The sequence below is a fragment of the Bidens hawaiensis genome, unplaced genomic scaffold (genome assembly GCF_021521415.1).
Source record: "Bidens hawaiensis isolate Kalapana, Puna unplaced genomic scaffold, B.hawaiensis_p1.1 tig00002186_1, whole genome shotgun sequence".
In the NCBI taxonomy this organism is placed as follows: Eukaryota; Viridiplantae; Streptophyta; class Magnoliopsida; order Asterales; family Asteraceae; genus Bidens; species Bidens hawaiensis.
Genome location: NW_027491117.1, coordinates 531,804 through 546,966, shown reverse-complemented (window position 1 = coordinate 546,966; position 15,163 = coordinate 531,804). Strand labels below are relative to the sequence as shown.

The 15,163-nt window shown below is 36.9% G+C and overlaps 2 protein-coding genes across 2 annotated transcripts; one reads left to right on the top strand and one right to left on the bottom strand.

The window, feature by feature from the left end:
- The first annotated feature begins 2,300 nt into the window (after positions 1-2,300).
- On the top strand, positions 2,301-2,855 carry LOC143609734 (uncharacterized). The gene has a single exon (XM_077084410.1). It carries the CDS (start codon positions 2,301-2,303, stop codon positions 2,853-2,855), a length of 555 nt encoding a protein of 184 aa, XP_076940525.1.
- Positions 2,856-5,006: 2,151 nt separating this feature from the next.
- On the bottom strand, positions 5,007-10,595 carry LOC143610502 (cell division control protein 48 homolog C-like). The gene is made up of 10 exons (XM_077084967.1): positions 9,556-10,595; positions 7,723-8,339; positions 7,473-7,625; positions 7,282-7,398; positions 6,918-7,022; positions 6,426-6,491; positions 6,262-6,326; positions 5,968-6,169; positions 5,727-5,891; positions 5,007-5,243 (listed from the first exon to the last, which is right to left on the bottom strand). Exons 1-10 carry the CDS (start codon positions 10,529-10,531, stop codon positions 5,196-5,198), a joined length of 2,514 nt encoding a protein of 837 aa, XP_076941082.1. The 5' UTR covers positions 10,532-10,595; the 3' UTR covers positions 5,007-5,195.
- Between the last annotated feature and the right edge of the window lie 4,568 nt (positions 10,596-15,163).

The following is a 15,163-nucleotide window of genomic DNA, read 5'->3' as shown; positions in this document are numbered from 1 at the left end:
CAAATACTTCTTCAACATGCAGATTCCAGTTGTACTCTTCGTTCTGTCCGGAAATCATGGCTCTATAGTCATTACCACTACCACTTTGCTGTGTAGATCTGTTCTGACTGCGTTCTACACGTTCATTCTTGCATTCTTTTGCAAAGTGGCCATTCTGCTGACAGTTGTAACAGCGAACCTTCGTCTTATCAAACCCTGGCCTCTCACCGACAAACTTCCTGCCAGTTTTCTTCATGAACCTCTTTACCCTTCTCACTATCATAGCCATCTGCCACTGCAGATCCATCTCCTCCAGATCATCAGCATCGATCTGGTCATAGTCTTAATCCAAAACTGCAGGATCAACGATCTTACCCTGAATGTAGTTCTCATAAGAAGCAATAAAAGATGCATAGAGAGCAAACTGCTGTTCAGCAGATTTGACACTCATGGGCATCTTCGAGTAGTTGTTGCTTGAAACACTCGGGGAATAACTACTCTTGTTTGCTTGAGGTTGAGAAGCATTTGACCCTCCAGCTACATAGCACACATCACCGTTCATGTTGAGAGATACGTGTCCCTCAAGTGTTGAGCTCGCGCCTGACTCTCCCTTAGAGTAATAAGCAGATGATTCCGTTTTCGAACTTGATCCAGAGCTAACCTTTGCACCATACATACCCGGATCTTGAACCTGATCGGTAGGTGTCTCCTTTCGTACCATGTTCAGTTCAAACGTTCTTAGCTTGTTAACTGCTGTCTCAAGGTCATAGTCAGCAAAGTCTTTATCTTCTCTCATCAACACTGTATACATCTCCCATTTTGGTGGGAGAGCATCAAGAAGCTTCTCAACAATCTCATCTTCTTTGTATGAGATTGAATAGTTGCTGAGTTCAGTCATCAGATGATAATATCTGGTGATGATATCATCAAGTGATTCGTTTTTCAGATACTTGAAGACCGAGAATTGGGTTTTTAGAAGTTTAATCTTCGAAACACGAATTCCCACATTGCCCTCAAAACGGTTTTCAAGAGCTTCCCAAAGCTCTTTAGCAGTCTTATACTTTCGGAAGGTGTGAAGTATCTCTTGTGGAAGAGCCATTGTAATTGCTGCATGAGCTTTACTTTCTGCCTCATACATCTTCTTCTCTTCATCTTCCATCTCTTTGTACTTCTTGATCTGATCACGACCTTCATACTCAGTAGTAGGTAGAATGTAACCATCTTGTATACACACCCACATCTTGGCATCTTGATACTTGACATATTGTTCAAAACGATCTTTCCACGCTACATAATCCGTTTTCTTAAGCATCTTGGGTGCTTTTGTAGCCGAACCTGCTTCTACTTCCATCTTTACTAATTCGGTAATGTTTATCGAAGACATCTTTCTCAAAACTCAAAGAAATCCGAAAATCAAAAATTTTATTTTCAAACAGCACAGTAGGCGAAGTTGTGGATAACTTCGCCTAAAGCTTAACTTCGCTTAAAGCTTAAAGTTGTGGATAACTTCGCTTAAAGTTGTGGATAACTTTCTTAAATTCGCCGGATTGGCGAAGTTGAGAATAACTTCGCTTAAGTTGAGCGAACTTGGGAGGTAGGCGAAGTTGTGGGTAACTTCGCTTAAGGTAAGCGAACTTGAAGAGGTAGGCGAAGTTGTGGATAACTTCGCTTAACCTTATATCTTCGCCGAAACCCTAGTAACAGTGACGGCAACTTCGCCTGATGAACACGAAGTTTCTGCAGATTAGATTTCTGGGTTTTTCGAGGTTTGTGAAGGTGTTATGGGTTGTTTAAGCTTGTAGGAGATGAGTATGACACAAAAACTCAGAAAACTCGTCCCGCGAATAGTCGAACGGAACGATTTCTATACCCGCGTGATAATCCCGAACCACACAATCGAGCAAATGATCTGATACCAATTGTAGGTTCCCAGCCGGATCTACACGAGATATCACGTACTACGCAGGTGCGGAATCCCTACGTAAGACGTTACAAGTATAGAAAACAATACGATTAACACACGATAATCAAACACGTTGTATACCAACCTTAAACACGTGATACGAAGATCACTTGATTACAGACTCTCTCTGACTCGAATACACGAAAACTGTAAAACTGAATTAATTTTTTAATAAGCCGTAACAGATGGCTTATATAATCACGACAACTTCGCCTGGCATGTTCAGGCGAAGTTGTCACTAACTTCGCTTGTCTAACAAGTTCGCCCATATCAGCGAACTTGTTAGCAACTTCGCTTATACAAAACATAAAACATTACAAACGCGATCACAGACACTAGACACTGAACTACTGACATTATGCACCAACAGAAACTAATAGTCAACAACCGTAATTATCAACCTTTTGTTAAGCTTAATAGGGAGAACTGGATTCCGGTTAAGTGTGGCATTTTGGCGTGGCGCGCAGAGCAAGATAGGATTCCTATGAAAGATGCTCTTACTAAACGAGGGATGGCTTTTTCGGATGATTCTTGCCTGTTTTGCGAGTCGAACAAGAAATCTTCGAGCCACATCTTTACTGGATGTATTTTCGCAACAGAGGTTTGGTCTAGGATTTCAGCTTGGTGTCGGTTGAATCCTATTTTCGCTTTCGACGTCCGTGACCTTCTTATGCTTGTTAAAGGCTTTAAAATGGGGAAGTATGAGAAACGGGCGATGCATGGTATCATTCTAACGACCCTTTGGTGCATATGGATTGCTAGAAACGAGCGGATCTTTCAAAGGAAAACTATCAAAGCTATCGAGGTGGTGACCAAGATCAAATCGACTTCTTATTTTTGGATTACAAATAGGTCGAGACATAAACATTTAGATTGGAATGATTGGTGTACTTGTCCTATTGGTTTGATGTAACTTGGTTTCCCTTGCGGTCCTTACTTTGAGGACTAGCAAGTGCCGTTTTTGTGGTTGAATGAAATTTACCTTTCAAAAAAAAAATTACAGAATTTAGAAATGAATAGTTAAATTGATTAAAATGTATATTTGTGTTTATATCCATGTTATATTTACATTAGTTCGTTTAAGAGGGGAAAAAGAACTTATGTGTACTACTCATGCATTGGTCAATCCGGTACTGCCATCTCATTTTCGTACCCACAAATCACAAATTCCCCGAAGGCACCTACCCAAAGGTACTCTAGAACATTTTTTGTCTTTTGTTTTTTATAATATAAAATAAATAGAACAATTAAATATAATTAAAATTTCATTATAATTAAAAATATAACATATATGAAAACCAAAAAAATAAAATACGACAATTCAAACAAAAAAAACATAAAATACGAAAATTAAAAGTAAAAGATCCTTCGGCCAATTGTATTGCTCGATGATGATGTTACCGTGTCTTCCTCTTCGGCTTGCTCGATGAGATATTTGAAAATTGTATGCTACTATCGTTTGAAAAAATATCGTTATCAGAATCGTTCGGCGGTATGTATATCCTGAGATCGTCGTTTGATAAATTAGGCATTGAGTGTTTGAAGGAATTAAAACGGTGAAGGTTTGAGTGAATAAAAATGATGAAAGATTTGAGTTAATAAAATGGCAGTTTATTAGAATTTAATAATCCCAATTGATTGATATTGGCCGATAATAATCCCTATTCATTTTATCACCACTGGTGGTCTTAAATTTAAAAAAGTTGGCCCTCAATGGTCCCCCGTTAAAAAGGACTTAACGGCGTTTATCCTTTTCTCCGAATTTCAAACTAATGTTTTAGGTATTTTGATCGGCAGGAGGATACGAGTCGATTGATGCAAAACTTAGTTCGAAACGGTGCTCAAAAACGACGCATCAATGCTTTAATTCGGGTCTTTGAAGTTCCAATAAAAAAAATCAAGACGTTCGGATCACCGTTTCGAGCTAGGTTTTACATCAATCGACTCGTATACTCTATTCGATCAAAAGCCCTAAAGCATTAGTTTGAAATTCGGAAAAAAATATAACGTCGTTAAGTCCTTTTTAACAGGAGACTATTGGGGGGCAACTTTTTTAAATTTGTGGCCGCTAGTGACGATAAAATTAATAGGGATTATTATCGGCCAATACCGGTAAATAGGGATTATTAAAATCCAATAAACCTAAAATGGTGAAGAGTTAATAGTATTTATATGTAATAATAATAATTAATTACACATTTATGTTTTCCAACATTATATATTCTTCGTGGCAAAGGTTTGCATTGAATTGCAATTTGACACTCTATCCACGGAGCAGGTTTGCTTTGTGATTTGAAATCCATGGTTCCATGGAGCTTATCCTTACATGTGCCCCTTCCCCTCTTAATTGCAGTGATCAAAAATTTGAAGAACGATTATATGTGAATCTTTCAGAAACTGAGATTCAATGGCTCTATATGTTACGGAAGAATGTGTTTAAAAAACCTGTTTGGATCCAAATCGATTCCAATCCCGACCCAAATCGCCAGTTTGTATACCAGTTTCCCTCTCATCTCCAAAACCGATTTTTAACCAGACCTGATTCTCCAGAAACCAATTTTGAACCGACCAAACTGCCAGATTGGATACACGAACTGGTTTCAAACTGATCTAGTCTGATTCAGTATAGGGTTCGAGTATTTCACACCAAAACCGATTTTTAACCCGAACCGGTTTCTTCTCTAAACAGTTTTGACCAAAGTTGACCAAACCGATTTGGTTTACAACCCGAACCGCTTCAGACAATAGCGTTTTGCTTTAGTTATACATGTTTGCTACATAAATACATAATTGTGTCAAGATCTGTGCAAGACATACAGATCAAGTAGCCTAACACGTCTCATTTAACTCATGTACCTAAACGAGTCAAACAAGTTATTATCACCGTGTAAACTTGTTTAACAAATTATTTCTTAAATTTGATTGCTGAGGCTCAGAACTTCAGAAGTATACCAATCAGTAGATTCATGGATTAACCAATAAACAAACCAACTTCTGAATTGACACCCAAACTCGATGTTTTACTCAAAACAGCATATTTCCGGTTTCTGTTCTAGCTAGCCTACTATCAATCTTGTACCCATACATTATAATGATTTAAATACTATATTTTGAGAAACAAAAATGAACACCGCCCTCTAACGTCGTCAAGGTAGATGCAACTCGTTCTGAAACGAAACAAGTGTCGAACTAGATGTATGTCGGTGGTACCTTCATATACACGAATGATGTGCAACAAAACCGTACTCCACATTCATGATGCTTTGAAGCTCTCTGACAGTACTTGATAATATTGTTTTTGCTGCAAGAACACAGAAAACGCACATTATTACCAACACCAATGTCTAACTACAAATTGATATCAAACACAACTTTTACTTCGGGATATACGCATCATTATAGCACTACGAGTTTGTATGTTGTCAACTATGCTCTGAGCAATGGCAGGTTTACAAAGAGGGTGACGAAATAAGGGGTGTTAACTGTTCAGTTTAGACAAAAATTGTAGGTCAAACCAGTAACAACGATTTCAAAAATGACAAACCAAACAGGCCTGCTTTAAAAGCTCATGTTCCAAAACTTAAATTTTCTGAAAACGAATAAAATAATAAAGGCTAAACAACTCGTTCCAGATTCCAAAAGCATGGCCCGTAAATTATCATACCGGATAATCTCAAACGAAATGAAAAAACAAATTTGTGTTGGTTCACCTGGTTTGAACGGTTTACAAAAACAACCCTAAATTGTTTATGAATACAGAACACAAAATAGAGCAAGTTTATACCTTATCAGAGACGGAAGGTGTGATTTTTCCCAATGCTTGCTCAAAATGGACAGCTTTAATAGTATGTGTTATGCCACCAAGACAGCTTTCTGACGTCCCTTCACGAGCAGCAGCTTCAATTTTACTAAACTTTTCTTCAACAGCAACCATGGCAGCTTCATTCATCTAAAATATGAACAAACAGGTTAAACAAATGAGATCAACTGTATTGGTTGCTTAGCGAGTAAAAAAGTTCACAGACCAATGCAGAAAGATCGGCTCCACTTAAATTTGCACAAGCCTCACTCCGTGCAATAGCAATCAAGTCCACATCAGCATCTAATGGTTTATTCCTAGAAAGAGCTTTCAAAATCAGCCCTCGCTCGTCTTGATTTGGCAGAGGAACATACATAAGTTTCCCAAACCTTCCAGGTCGTAACACTGCTCGATCCATCACCTCTGGCCTGGAATAACAATGGAACAAGATAAGTAAGTAGAAACTATTTTTCATGAATAAGTAGATTTTTCTAACCAAAAGATGGTGAGTTGTAGGTACCTATTGGTAGCACCAATAATGTAAACGCCCTTGCGTTGATCAGCACCGTCTAGCTCTATCAATAGCTGTAAAAATGTAAAGAAATTTCATATCTTGGATATGATGAGATTATGTGCACAAAAACTTTGAAAATGTAATGCACGATGAATATCTAAGAATCTTACCTGGTTTAGAAGCCGCTCAACAACCCACCCCCCTTCCTTTCCACGCTTTGTTGTCAGAGCATCAACCTAAAGTATTAATCCAAAAGAAACCGGTATCAAGCTTAAATCAACCATTACAACTTTTATCATCAGTTTAGTAATAAATTAAAGAGCAAAGAATGATTTCATCCCCCCCAAAACTTAGTATAATATCATATATAGTCATTTTCAAATTTGTGGCATTTATAAACTTCCTTAAAACATACACTAGAATATGAGAGTCAAATTATAAATAAGAAGAGAAAGATATAATGGTCATAATACAAACTGTAATTTATAAAATACGTGAATATAATGTGTTCATTACACTATTTTTTTGGTTGGGTAATTGTGTATTTATGCAAGTTTCAGTACAAATAAAATTGCTCCTACGCTAAGCATGTGAGAATAATACCATATAAGTAAAGTCACAATAATGAAATTTATCAAAAATAAAAGCGAGAAAAAAAAAACCTCATCGAAGAATAATATGCATGGAGAACATGTCCTTGCACGACTGAATATAGTCCGCACCGCCAATTCACTCTCGCCAACATATTTGTTAAGAAGCTCCGGACCCTTCACAGTAAAGAAAAATTACAAATTTTAGGATATAAAAGCATTAGATGAATAAAAATATCAAAGGGTGTCATCATAAAGCCAATCGTGAGCAACTCCAGTCCGGCTTGCTAAGAGATCAAATCAAGCCAAGCTAAAATGAGCTAGAGTCTACATTAAAGATCATTCAATAAACAAGTCCAAGAACTTGACTAGGCTCGGGAGCCTACAAGCTGAATATTTATATAAAATGTTGAAAATGGTAGAATCACTGACAAACCTTAATGTGTATGAAATTTGCTCCTGCTTCATTAGCAACAGCTTTGGCAATCAATGTTTTTCCACAACCAGGAGGCCCGTAAAGCAAAAACCCAGTCTCCATATCAACTCCATAATCCTATAAAAATAGGAAAACAAGTATGAAAAATCGTTCTTATTAAAATCAGCAATACCATCATATAGTAAACTTACCTCATACTCATTGGGATATTTTATACGCCTAACTATGTAACGGTCAAACTCCCTTCTCAACAAATCAAGACCTCCAACATCTCCCCATTTGACATTTGGAACACTCGAAAACCCTTCTCTTCTAGAAGACGGCTGAACCAATTTGGCCGCCACCTGCGTATAAATTAACAAAAGTCAACTACGGTCAACAATGAATAGCAACAATCAAACAAATTTGATAAGTAAACAACAAACTGTCTCTTCATGATACCTCAAAGTCAGACATTGTGATGCTTAATTTGTCCATTTCTTCAGGAGTCCATTCCTTCTTCCACCAGTCGTCATTTTGTTCATTATCTGTACTTTCTATAGAAAGTTCCATCTTTCTTAAATCAATAATTCTCTTCATAGCAAGATTGCCAGCTTTATTCACCAAAGCAGCTAAATCTGCTCCAACAAAACCAGGAGTTGACCTTGAAATTTTAACCAGATCAAATGCGCCTTCAAGTTTTAAATTTTGTGTTAGTACAGAAAGAATCTTTATTCTAGCATTTTCATCCGGAACACCTAAAGATATCTCACGGTCAAAACGACCAGGCCTTCTTAATGCTGGGTCGACAGCATCAGGTCTATTAGTAGCACCGATCACTAAAACATAACCCGGTTTGCCATTTGGTGGTTCTGTGCTTTTAGAATTCTCGTCTGGTTTAGCAACCCTGTGAGATTCATCCATACAAGTCATTAACTGTGTCACGATACGTCTTTCCATCTCACGTTGAAGGTTTTCTCGTTTTGAAGCAATTGCATCAATCTCGTCAATGAAAACTATAGATGGTGCGGTTCTGTATGCTTTTGAAAACAATTCCCTTATATTCTCTTCTGATGCACCTGATATGTCAAGATAGTATGTCAGTTAAAGCTGTTGATGCAAAAGAACTATAGAAGGTGCAATTCATATATACCCCTACAAACTTGGAAAATATCAATATACTGTGCCAAACTAAAAATATCATATATGCCCTTACAAGATAATTAATATATATCAAATATACCCAATTCATCAAAAACAATTTAATTATGGCTGCTTTACCCTTACTTTTCTGAAACTTTAAAATTTCATATACTCCCATCAGTAACTTCAGATTTTTTTATTTGCCCATTTTTAACTTCAATTTTGTTTTACCCATTTTTAACTTCAAATTATTATATTTTTACAAATAAAAAATAGTTTTCTCAAAATATTATATTTAACTTTCTTGCTTTCTTGTATAGCATGCATACATTTGAGTCCGACTATTTAATTCGACCATGCATATTCAATTGTTCAATCATCTGCCGATGAGAGAACAAATCAGAGGAGACGGCTGTTTGATTAACTCGCTTATCTTCTATGTCGATCAAAATCCAAACAAAAATAGGATTTAAACAAATATAATGGAAAGAGGGAAAATGGTCATTAAGTAAAAATCGCTGAAGTTGCACATGTATGATATTTTTAGTTTTGATTGAATGTAGATTATTTTTTAAAGCTAATATCGTACACAGTCTCATACTCGAATACCTGTCCCGAATATTTTGGCGATAGTTATTAAACGCCCTCGCTTAACGCGCCTAGGCCCTCTCTTCGTAAAGTTGACGACACCTTTATTGGTACTGAATATTGATGACATCAAGAACAATGATCATTTGAACCTTTACGGTTTATTACTTTTTGAACTTTTGGTTATCATGTCTGGAACTTTTGGTACTTGACTTTAAACATTTTGTTACTAAAGTTTTGGAATTACATTTAGCTTTTGTTTATTTTATATGAAGAATAGTATTATTTTTCTAATGCATAATATATTTTATTAATATTTTTATTTAAGAATAGTATTATTTTTCTAATACATAATATATTTTAATTTTCTTATTTAAGTGCACCTTTTCTTAGGCCCCAATTTTGTTTGCACCTAGCGTCTTTGATAGCTATGGTTTTGGCACATCCCTAATTATAGCAATTAGGACTTTCAAACACACTACCACAAACTAAAATCGCAATTCATAATATAATGATGCAATCACACAACAGTATACAAATTCAAGTCAAAAAAGCAAACGTTACCTGATATACCCGAGACCAACTCAGTAGCCGAAATCTTATAAAACGGACACCCAGTCTCATTCGCAATGGCATGAGCTAGTTTCGTCTTGCCACACCCAGGCGGCCCATGCAACAAAATACCCGACATCGGTCTCACCCCAAGCCTCCGAGGCAACTCAGGATGGTACAAAGGAACAATCACCTCCATTTTAAGCTCATCCAACACCGCATCCATTCCACCGAGGTCCTTAAACATTGGTCCATCATCTTTCCCATTCACATCACCACCACCACCACCATCATCATCAACACTCAATCCGTTCGAATCGCTCGATTTATGTCCTCTAGCCTTAACTTTCACCGCTCGTGATTTAACTGTTTTCGCTTCCTTCAACATATCTAACTTTTTAGTTTCCTTATTATTACTATTAGTAACCACCTCCAACTCTACATTTTTAGCCGATTTCGTGTACTTGTTTCGAAGCATAGATTTCGTTAAATCAAACTCCGGCTCAAATTTCAAACTGTACACGTCATCCTCCAACGTCGACACGGCACTTATATTATCATCATCATCTTCTTCTTCTTCTTCTCCATCCTCGGATTCCGACTCGGACTCCTCAGACTCCGATTTCGCCTCAACTCGTCTCCGTGCCACGTGTGCAGTCTCCAATTGGAGTAACCTCTCTTCTCTACTATCAACTCTCTTCAATTTCTTACTAGTCGGAGGTGACGTCATGTCGACATCAGCATCTACAAAATTGAATGATTTTTTATCACTACTTTTGTTGTGGTTGACCGAGTCTAGGGTTTGTTTGACCATTCTGGTGAACAATTGGGGTTTGTGGCGGCCGTACTCGGGGTATTTGGAGCGGAGGCCGTCGATGAGGTCGGTGATGGGCGGCGTGGAGTTGCCGTAGGTTTCGTGGAGGCGGCGGCGGAGGAGTTTTTCGAATACGGATGATTTAACCGGCGTCTTATTGCCTGATTTGCCCATAGCAGCTCAGACGGCGGCACAGATGAACGAACCCTTAGCTGCTGGTTTTGGTTAATTAGGAATAACAGTATCGTTGGGGTTTTGACTTTGTATTTTTATTTTAAATTTTAAGTTTTTAATTTTTTAGCACAAACGTTTTTGGATTCACAATGTAGGCACAAAACTTTTGTTTTTCAATTTCGTTTAATTGCGTATCTATCCACCCAAAAATTCAATGCCATATTTCTCATCCTTGAAATTTTTATATTGACAAAAATGCCCATTCATAACTTCTCGAATTTTGAACTCCTCCAAAATAAATAAAAAATCATAAAACCCCAAAAAAAAAAAAAAGAGAAGCAGAATTAAGTAAAAAAACACAAAATGTTTATCTAGCATCACACGTTAAAAAAATAAAAAAGAGTTTTGGTTTAGCCTTCGGGTTTAACTTTTGGATTTAGTTTAGCTTTTAGGGGTTAGAATTTTAGCGGGGTATTTCGGGGGGGGGGGGGGTAGGTTTTTTTAGCAGTCGCTAAGCGGACCCTATGCGATCGACTAGGGAGTTGGGTGTACTCGAAGTACTCGGGAAGTACTCAGAGAATACTAGGAATTGGTAAATATAAAGAAAATTGATTTTTGAATATTATATAAATGTCAAATATCATAGGCATACTAATATTTATAACAAAATAAATTGATATCAATATAAATAACTAAAAAAAGTGATATGCTTTTTTTAATATTATAGAAATATGAATTATATTTTATTCTTAAAGTTAAAATGGCACAAGTTGACCGATTAGATGTGATTTTGGCTGAGGTTGACCATATTTAATAACTAGGCGGAGTTGGAGAAACTCTCATCAGCGCCATACCTTGTAGCGAGTACTCGGAGAGTACTTGGCATTGGAAACCTACTTTTACAACATTGGTTGAAAGCACACCAAAGTAAGGGGTAAAATAGTCATTACACAAACTATTTTTAATTAAAAAAAATAACACGGATAAATTTACCAATTTTGTAATTAATGAGGGGAAAATGTGCAATTGAATATTTGGGTTAAGTATATATGCATTTAGAAAGTTTTAGATGAGAAAATATGCAATTGCCTCTTAACAAAATAACCAATTGAAATGACGTGATACAACATTAACCGCAAGTCACATTAGTGTAATGCTAAGTTATATATGGAACACTTTGGTTACAAGTATAGTCATTTAATAATTCACTCACTTACACATATCATATTGTTATCATAGTCACATATTGATTCTTAAGCATGAGGGAGGCCTATTTTTTACATTGAAGCTAACTAGTATTGGTCTATGTAGTTACTTTGCTAGAGAGGTTAACTCAGTGGTCACTGGAGGTGAGATAGATCCATTGTTGGAAGTTTGGGTATATTTGTGTGTGAATGAATGTCTTAAAAATGGAAGTGGTGCATTTCGTAACTGATAGTCAATGACATTAATGATCATTAAACAGTAATGATTATTATTTTCTGTTTTATTGCACTAATAATGGCCATCATTAGTGCAAGGAAACGTAAAATAATAATCATTACTGTTTAATGATCATTAATGTCATTGACTATCAGTTACGAAATGCACCACTTCCATTTTTAAGACATTCATTCACACACAAATATACCCAAACTTCCAACAATCCCCCACATGAATGGAGGTCGAAACAACATTATTTCGATTAGATTTCAGTAGTTGAATCTTGCATACAATAGGTAGATGTTACTCTTTGAACCTTTGCTTATGAAGCGCACTTAGCCACTGACTCTAAGTAGACAGCGATGTCTTTGAACTCATCTGTCGTTTGTGTAGACGACAATACACTTCACACAAGACTCTCCTTGACAAAGTCAAGTCGTTATAGTTATGTTCGTTATGGTCATAGCAATACCTTGTACAGGATTGCTATGTGTACTTATTTAAGAGTAAGGATGAGGCTATTGATAAGTTTATCTTGTTTAAAGCCAAAGTTTAGAATCAACTAAATCGGAAAATCAAAAGAGTAAGGAGTGACCGAGGAGGAGAATATGTTTCACCTTTTGTTGATTTGTGTGAAAGAGATGAAATCATACATGAACTCATGCCTCCTTACTCCCATCAGTCAAATGGCATAGCGAAACGCAAGAACCGCACTTTGAAAGAAATGATGAATGCCATGATGATAAGTTCTGGTATAGGCCAAGAAATGTAGGGGGAAGCAATATTATCGGCGAATTATGTCTTAAACATGATACCCAATAAGAAGGAAGATGTAACTCCATATGATTTATGGACGGGAAATAAACCGTCATATAAATACTTGCGAGTATGGGGGTGCCTAGCCAAGGTAGTAGCAACACCACTGAAACGGCTACTAATAGGACCCAAAACAGTGGATTGTGTATTTATAGGATATACTCGTCCTGGTGGTGCATTTCGTTTTCTTGTGCATGATTCCAAGAACCCTGGAATAAACAAAGGCACCATACTATAATCAAAGGATGCATCATGGTTTGAACACACGTTCCCATGCTTGGATAAAGGAAAACGAAGTTGTTTTAGACCGGTTGAGGAAATTGTTCTAGAAAACGAGGGTGCAAGAGATGAACCTCGAGAACAATCCGAAATAGAGGAAGTTGAAATTTGAAAGAGTAAACGGCAAAGGACTGAAAAATCCTTCGGCTCTGACTTCCTTACCTACATGGTAGAAGAGGAACCTCAAACATACCAACAAACTTAATGATAATAATTATTATTAATTTCAGTTTCAAATGTTGCACTAATGATGATTTAATGATCATTATGAAGTTTGTTACGATTTTTATGATTATACTAAGTATCATTATGACGTTTGTTATGTTTTCATATGTTGCACCAATGAACATTATTCTGTTTTAGTACACTTTAATGATCATTATGACGCTTGTTATGATTTTATGATAATTACTAAGTATCATAGCCATCAAAGGTGAGATAGATTCTATCTTACAAAATCATACTTGGGAACTAATGGATCTTCCTTAAGGACGTAAACCACTAGGATATCGATGGATCTTCAAGAAGAAGATGAAACCAGATGGCACCATCGATAAGTACAAGGCAAGGTTGGTGATCAAAGGATATAAACAACGAGAAGGTTTAGATTACTTTAACACATATTCGCTAGTTACGCGAATAACCTCCATCAGGTTGGTGCTTGCCATTGTCGCCATTAGAAATCTGGAAGTTCACCAAATGGATGTGAAAACAGCTTTCTTGAATGAAAATCTGGAGAAAGAGATTTACATGTAACAACCTGAAGGTTTCATAGCCATTGGGCCAAAAAAAAAAAGAAAGTTTGCAAACTTGTAAAATCCTTGTATGGATTGGAACAAGCTCCAAAACAATGACATCAAAAGTTTGATCATGTCTTGCTTGATGCCGGGTTCAAAATCAATGAATGTGACAAATGTGTATACGTGAATGACACATCAGATGGATATGTCATTCTGTGTCCATACGTAGATGATATGCTCATTGCTGGAAGTGATGACAAAATCATAAAGTCCACAAAGAACATGTTAAAGGCAAGATTTGACATGAAAGACATGGGTTTTTGCGGATGTGATTTTGGGAGTTAAAATCACACGAACCCAAAGTGGACTTGTTTTAAGTCAAGCCCATTACGTGTGAAAAAAAATTTCTTGAGAAGTTTAATGCTAATGACTCTATTGTAGCTAGAACTCCCATTGACACGAGTCAACATCTGGCTAAGAATAGAGGTGGACCCGTTATCAGTTGGAATACTCAAGAATTATCGGCAGCTTAATGTATCTTATGAGTTGTACTAGACCAGACTTAGCAGATGCTGTAAACAAGCTAAGTAGATACACGAGCAACCCAAGTTCAATTCATTGGAACTGTGTGATTCGGTTGCTTCGGTACCTAAGATACACTCAGGAATACGGGTTGCATTATAACAGATATCCGACAGTTATCGAAGGACACTGTGATGCAAATTGGATATCTGGCACGAATGATTCCAGAGCAACAACTGGGTATGTATTCACACTTGGAGGTGCTGCTATATCGTGGAAATCATCTAAGAAAACGGTTATAGCTAGATCCACGATGGAATCAGAATTCATCGCCCTAGATAAAGCGGGCAAAGAGGCAGAATGGTTACGTCAATTTGTTGAGGATATACCAAGATGGCTTAAGCCGGCATCGGCCATTTGTATACATTGTGATAGCCAATCGGAAATTGGCAAAGCTCATAGCACAATGTATAATGGTAAGAACAGACATATTAGACGTAGACATAATACGGTGCGACAACTAATCTCTACAGGAATTATCACTGTTGACTATGTGAAGTCAAAAGATAATATTGCGGATCCGTTAACATAAGGCCTAAGCAGAGAGTTAGTTCAGAAGTCGTCCACGGGAATGGGACTAAAGCCCTTGAAAAATTAAAAGTTCATACGAAGGAAACCTAACTCAACAGACTGGAGATCCCAAGAATTGAGTTCAATAGGAAAACCTAATTGTATGAATTAATGAGGTCACTGTGGGGAGGATAACCCTACGTATTTAAAAGGTAGTTTACTACATGGTTGGTAAACTTCCTAGTCCATTCCTAAAAGTGACAAGTGTGAGGCTAAACCTATG